At 71.2% G+C, this 6,434-nt stretch overlaps 1 protein-coding gene across 1 annotated transcript; it reads right to left on the bottom strand.

Annotated features, from left to right (window-relative positions):
* Positions 1-70: 70 nt before the first annotated feature.
* On the bottom strand, positions 71-3,040 carry LOC106890551 (probable beta-D-xylosidase 5). The gene is made up of 12 exons (XM_014946456.1): positions 2,733-3,040; positions 2,481-2,641; positions 2,182-2,341; positions 1,880-2,050; positions 1,714-1,805; positions 1,479-1,636; positions 1,295-1,398; positions 987-1,211; positions 759-844; positions 456-592; positions 177-266; positions 71-81 (listed from the first exon to the last, which is right to left on the bottom strand). The coding sequence occupies exons 1-12, from the start codon at positions 2,967-2,969 to the stop codon at positions 71-73; spliced, it is 1,632 nt and encodes a 543-aa protein (XP_014801942.1). The 5' UTR covers positions 2,970-3,040.
* Positions 3,041-6,434: the final 3,394 nt, after the last annotated feature.

Here is a 6,434-nt window from a genome sequence, read left to right as displayed (position 1 = left end):
GGCTCTGGGGTGCCCCATGGATGGGGAATGCCTGGGGCTGTTGTGGTTCCCCCTCCCTGTGCCACATCCATCACACCACCCCTCTGGGCTGACCCCAACCCACAGGACCCCACAGCCAGACCCCAGGTGCCCACATGATGCCCCGGCCGGGAGCCAAGCCCCCCCAGAGCCCCTACCCGCCTGCACGGCGTCCTGCAGCAGCTCCAGCTGGTGGCCTGGCAGGGACAGGTCCCTCCGGTCCTTCGCCTCCGTCTCCACATCCGCCCCTGCACGGGGACAGCCACGGGACAGCCCCTTACACCCCACCCGGGCACCGCAGATGGATGTGGTAGAGGGGCACCGACCGCCTTGGGGGCTCGATGGGGACCCCATTCCTCCCCCGGAGGTGCCCAGGCTGTGGGGTGCTCCCCCTCTCCAGGCCGTGCCCACCCAGTGCCCTCCCCGCTCCCACCTACCTGTCCCCAGGCAGACCACCACGACGTCGGCCGCCCCCGCCGCAGCCACCACCTCTGCCCGCGAGTACGGCTGGCACCGCGGCTCCCGGCAGCCCGCCGCGAAGCTGACGTTGGCCGGCAGCGTCTCCAGCCCTCTCCTGTGCCGGGGAGAGCAGAGGGGACAGGAGCTGCTGTGCCCCGGGGTCGGGGTGCCTTGGGGAACCCCCCCTTGCCCCGACCCCCAGCGAAGGGTCGAGCGGCTGCAGCAGCAGCACTGGGCAGTGCCCGTGGCTGGGGCTGGCCGGCAGCACCGCGCTGGCTCACCGGGGAGTGTAGATGTACCGCGGCTCCGGCACCGGCGCGTAGTCCCCAAACAGCACCCGGGGGTTGTCGGCGAAGGGACCCACCACCTGCAGAGGGCAGAGGGGTGATGGTGGGCACCGGCAGCCCTGTGCCACGCAACCTTGCAGGTCACCCCTGTGTGCCCGGGGTACGGAGCCAGCAGTCCCCGGGTCACCGTGTCCCCCTGCCACCTCCGTTCGCGGTGCTCACCGCGAGGCGTTTGCCGGGCAGGTCCTGGGCCCGGAGGGGCAGCGTCCCCCGCACGTTCTTCAGCAGCACGAAGCTCTTGACAGCAGCTTCCAGGGAGAGGTTGCGGTGCTCGGGGCTCTGCACCACGCTCAGGTCCAGGGCACTGTAGGGGTTCATGGCCGGGGGGTCGAACTCCCCCAGCCGCATCCGCGTGTAGAAGAGAGGCCGGACCCGGTCGCGCAGCATCTGGAAAGACCCCGGCACCCAAACCTCGGTGGTGCTCAGAGGGGGGGGGCAACCAGGGCTCCCTGCCCGTGCCCCCCACTCACCTGCAGCGTGATGTTGCCCGTGGCCAGAGCCTGGGGGATGTGCATGAAGACGTTGTTCCTCATGCCGTAGGAGAGCTCCAGGTTGCAGCCGGCGTTCATGGAGGCTGCCGTGCCGGAGAGAAGGGAAACGGCCCGTCACAGCCGCCTGGTGCCCGGGGACCCCGCGCCCGTCCCGCCAGCTCACCGACTGCCGTCTCCAGGAAGGTGCGGGTGTAGTGGTGCCCCAGCATGATGAGCTCCAGGGCCCCCTCGTCGCTCACCACGTAGCCCTCGAACCCCCACTCCCCGCGCAGGATGTCCGTCAGCAGCTTCTTGTTGGCGCAGGCGGGAACGCCGTTGATCCTGTGGGAGAGGGGATGGGGCAGCCCACCTGCCCGGCCACCGGCCCCCCCGCGGGCACCCCCCGCTGTGCCCGGTACCTGTTGTAGCTGCACATGAAGCTGTAGGAGCCGGCTTGCACGCACGCCTGGAACTGGGGCAGGAAGGTGGTGCGCAGGTCCCGCTCCAGCACCTGCGAGCGTAGCAGCAGAGAGGGCTCAGTGCCCGGAGGGGCTACCAGCCATCCCACGGCCTTGCCACACTCACCTTGGCATCAAAGCTGAGCCGGGAGACAGGGATGTTCTCGGGGCCCCCGTGCACGCTGAAGTGCTTGCAGCCGGCGCTGGCCTTGACGTAGCGGGGGTGAGGACCCTGCAGCCCCTGCACGAAGCTGCGGGCCAGCTCCCCGCTCAGGAACGGGTCCTCCCCGTAAGTCTCCTGCCCAAGGTGCAGGTCGGTCACTGCCGGGACCCCCAGCCCTGCGCCCCCGCAGCCAGCGCCCTGGGGACCTGCTGCCACCCTCCAGCCGGTCACCCACAGTTCTGCATGGGCCCCCCAAGTGCTGGCACCTGGTTCCTGCCCCACAGCGGGTGCCGCATGATGTTCAGGACGGGGCTGAAGCAGCTGAGCCCAGTGTGGTCCCCGTAGCGGCCGGTGGCAACGAAGTCATTGTGCTTGGCTCTCACCTCGGTGGCGGTGGCGTTGGCCACCCGGTAGATGAGCTCAGGGCTGTGCGAGGGGTGGGCAGGGGTCAGGGGACACGGAGGGGTCCGTCCTGCGGGGCCAAGTCCCGCACTCACGGATGCCCCGTCCCCTGGGGGTCCATCCCCGAGGGAAGGGGGGGGGGTCCCATCCCCGGTGCCGGTACCTGAAGGCGGCAGCGAGCCCCAGTGCCTGGGGGAAGGCCGTGGCCCAGCCGGGGGCCTCCGCGTCGCCCCGCAAGCACTCGGTGTTCCAGTTGTAGGGCCCGATGCCCAGCCGGGGGATGGGGGGCGCGGGGCCGTTCCCCATCGCTCCCCCCCTCGCCACCTGCGGGGCAGCGGCGCTGAGCGAAGGGGGATCCCCGGGGGGGGAGTGGGGTGGGGGGGATGTCCCGGGGCCGCCCCCGCCGCCCCCTCACCTGCAGCACCAGCTCGGCGGGGCTCAGCCGGCCCAGCAGGTCGTCGAGGCGGCGGTGCCAGGGCAGGGCCGGGTCCTGGAAAGGGAAGGAGAAGGCGAATGGCTGCGCCCGCCCCGGCCCGGAGCACAGCAGCAGCACGGCCACGGCCCGGAGCCCCGCCAGCCCCGCCACCGCCGCTCCCGGGGCCGCCGAGCTCCGCCGGGCGGGCGGGGAGGGGGGGGCGGTTCGGCGCGGCATGGAACGGGCTGGGAACGGGCTCGGTTCCCGGGATCGGCCCCGGCCCGCAGCTCCGAGACCACGGGCGATGCGGGGCGGGACGGGGCGGGACGGGACGCGCTGCAGGTCGGTCCTGCGCCCCACCGGACGGGGCGGAGCGGGGCGGGACGGCACCGGGAATCCCGGGACTGGGGGTCCCGGGTCGGGGGATGCTGGTGTTGGAGGACCCGGGTTGGGGGATACTGGTGCCAGAGGTCCCAGGTTGAGGGATACTGTTGCCAGAGGTCCCAGGGCTGGGGATACTGGTGCCAGAGGTCCCAGGTTGAGGGATACTGGTGTTGGAGGTCCCGGGATGGGGGATACTGGTGTTGGAGGTCCCGGGATGGGAGATACTGGTGCCGGAGGTCCTGGGGCTGGGGATACTGGTGCCAGAGGTCCCGGGTCAGGGGATACTGGTGCCGGGGGTCCCGGGTCGGGGGGTGCTGGTGCCAGGGGTCCCGGGGATGAGGGTCACGGGGCGGGGAATCTGTGGATGCCTCATCCCTGGAGACTAAGACCAAGAATTCAAGGCCAGGGGTTTGAGACGGTTGATACTGGTGCCAGAGGTCCCAGGTTGAGGGATACTGTTGCCAGAGGTCCCAGGGCTGGGGATACTGGTGCCAGAGGTCCCAGGTTGAGGGATACTGGTGTTGGAGGTCCCGGGATGGGGGATACTGGTGTTGGAGGTCCCGGGATGGGAGATACTGGTGCCGGAGGTCCTGGGGCTGGGGATACTGGTGCCAGAGGTCCCGGGGCCGGTACCTGAAGGCGGCAGCGAGCCCCAGTGCCTGGGGGAAGGCCGTGGCCCAGCCGGGGGCCTCCGCGTCGCCCCGCAAGCACTCGGTGTTCCAGTTGTAGGGCCCGATGCCCAGCCGGGGGATGGGGGGCGCGGGGCCGTTCCCCATCGCTCCCCCCCTCGCCACCTGCGGGGCAGCGGCGCTGAGCGAAGGGGGATCCCCCGGGGGGGAGTGGGGTGGGGGGGATGTCCCGGGGCCGCCCCCGCCGCCCCCTCACCTGCAGCACCAGCTCGGCGGGGCTCAGCCGGCCCAGCAGGTCGTCGAGGCGGCGGTGCCAGGGCAGGGCCGGGTCCTGGAAAGGGAAGGAGAAGGCGAATGGCTGCGCCCGCCCCGGCCCGGAGCACAGCAGCAGCACGGCCACGGCCCGGAGCCCCGCCAGCCCCGCCACCGCCGCTCCCGGGGCCGCCGAGCTCCGCCGGGCGGGCGGGGAGGGGGGGGCGGTTCGGCGCGGCATGGAACGGGCTGGGAACGGGCTCGGTTCCCGGGATCGGCCCCGGCCCGCAGCTCCGAGACCACGGGCGATGCGGGGCGGGACGGGGCGGGACGGGACGCGCTGCAGGTCGGTCCTGCGCCCCACCGGACGGGGCGGAGCGGGGCGGGACGGCACCGGGAATCCCGGGACTGGGGGTCCCGGGTCGGGGGATGCTGGTGTTGGAGGACCCGGGTTGGGGGATACTGGTGCCAGAGGTCCCAGGTTGAGGGATACTGTTGCCAGAGGTCCCAGGGCTGGGGATACTGGTGCCAGAGGTCCCAGGTTGAGGGATACTGGTGTTGGAGGTCCCGGGATGGGGGATACTGGTGTTGGAGGTCCCGGGATGGGAGATACTGGTGCCGGAGGTCCTGGGGCTGGGGATACTGGTGCCAGAGGTCCCGGGGCTGGGGATACTGGTGCCAGAGGTCCTGGGACTGGGGGTCCCGGGTCAGGGGATACTGGTGTTGGAGGTCCCAGGATGGGGGATACTGGTGCCGGGGGTCCTGGGTCGGGAGATACTGGTGCCAGGGGTCCCGGGGCTGGGGGTCCCCGTTTGGGGGATGCTGGTGCCAGGGGTCCCGGGGATGAGGGTCACGGGGCGGGGAATCTGTGGATGCCTCATCCCTGAAGACCAAGACCAAGAATTCAAGGCCAGGTTGGACGGGGTTTGAGCCCGCTGGTCCAGTGGAAGGTGTTGGAACCAGATGAGCTTTCCGGTCCCTTCCAACCCAAAGCCTTCTGGGAGCCTGGCCATTTTCCCACCAGGGCTGGGAGCAGGAGGGGACCCGGTGCCCCCAGACTGCTCCCTGCGCTTTAAGGCTGGGAGATGGGGGAGCACAGACATCTCAGCCTCTCGCTGGCACCGCATCCAGCTCCTGCCGGGGATGGCGGCGACGCTGGCGGTTCCCCAGCCTGGATGGACCATGCCAGGAGCTGGTATCAGGCCTCACAGCCCGCCAGCAGCCCAGCGAGGACGGGCCGGGCTGTCCCGGGGACGTAGCCATGTAAGGCAATGCCAGCGGGTCGGCCGCAGCCGGCGAGAGCCCGGCGGCCCCCACGCCCCCAGCACTGCTGCTCGGTGGTGACAGCGAGCCATCCCCAGCTGCTGGATTCCTGAGCAGCCGGCGGGGGTGGGAGGGTCCCCACTAAGGGCTCCTTCCAGCTCAGAGCACATCCTCCATCCCACTGCCCCGGCTGCAGCCACCCCTGAGTGCGGGGCAGCAACCAGGACTCGCTCAGCGACACGTCTGGGATAGAAACATCCCCAAATAACTAACTAACCACCTCTGGGAGCAGAGGCTGCTGCTCGGGGGGGGGCTGCGCTGGCTGGAGAGGGTCAGTGGGGCTCGGTTGCTCCAGTAAATATTTACTGCAGTTGGATAAAGCCCTGCACTGGGCTGATTTTGGCGACACTCCTGCCCTCAGCTGCATTTCCCCATGGCCATCGTTGCTCCTCACGGGTGCCAAGTGTGGACACCCTGTGCCCAGTGGCCCCCGGTCCCACCCCCGGGCTCCCAGCTGGTCCTGCCCGGCCAGCCCTGGGCTCGCTCCCTCCGTCCCAGGGGACAGCAGCAGCCCTTGCCCCACAGAGCAGCTTCTGCCCAGACAGCGGGGCCGGGGCAGCGGGGGCAGAGCCGGGGCCCATCCCCGGGGGGTGCCCCAAGGCCGGGCCGGACGGGGCCTGGAGAAACCCTCTCCGGTGGTCGGGGTGTCCCTGCCCAGGGCGGGGGGTGGCACCGGATGAGCTTTAAGTTCCTTTCCCCCCCAAACCGCTCCATGATTGATCCCTTGTTCATCCCGCAAAACCCCTCACAGCCACCGGCGGGGCTGGGGGCTCTCTGCAGGCCCTGCCGCCCGGCCCTCCCCTCCCCGGGGACCGGGCACGCCAGCAGCACCGCAGTCGCCGCCGCGAGCAAGGCCCCCCGCTGCCGGCAGGCACACCGGGGAGCGGGGGGAACCGGAAGGGGGTCTCCAGGAACGGGGCCTACAGGAAGGAGTCAGGAGTAACGGGGTCGGCGGGTCGGGCCCAGCCCCGGCGCAGAGAGCGGCCCGGCGGGGAATGGCGCCCCCTGGCGGCACGGCCCCGGCACGGCCCCTCGCCCCGCCCACCCTGGCGGTCAGGTGACCCTCCCCGCACGCCGGGATTTGTAGGCGCCCCTCCGTCACGTGAGGCGGGGT

This window comes from Calidris pugnax, unplaced genomic scaffold (genome assembly GCF_001431845.1).
Source record: "Calidris pugnax isolate Ruff unplaced genomic scaffold, ASM143184v1 scaffold113, whole genome shotgun sequence".
In the NCBI taxonomy this organism is placed as follows: domain Eukaryota; kingdom Metazoa; phylum Chordata; class Aves; order Charadriiformes; family Scolopacidae; genus Calidris; species Calidris pugnax.
The sequence above is the reverse complement of the archived record's forward strand: the minus strand, read 5'-3'. Positions and strand labels throughout refer to the sequence as shown.

Coding starts and splice junctions, on each gene's coding strand:
- LOC106890551 (XM_014946456.1), bottom strand. CDS start 2,969: ATGCCGCGCCGAACCGCCCCCCCCTCCCCGCCCGCCCGGCGGAGCTCG. Junction 2,642..2,732: donor CCGCCGAGCTGGTGCTGCAG/GTGAGGGGGCGG, acceptor GCTGCCCCGCAG/GTGGCGAGGGGGGGAGCGAT. Junction 1,212..1,294: donor CGGGCAACATCACGCTGCAG/GTGAGTGGGGGG, acceptor GGGTCTTTCCAG/ATGCTGCGCGACCGGGTCCG.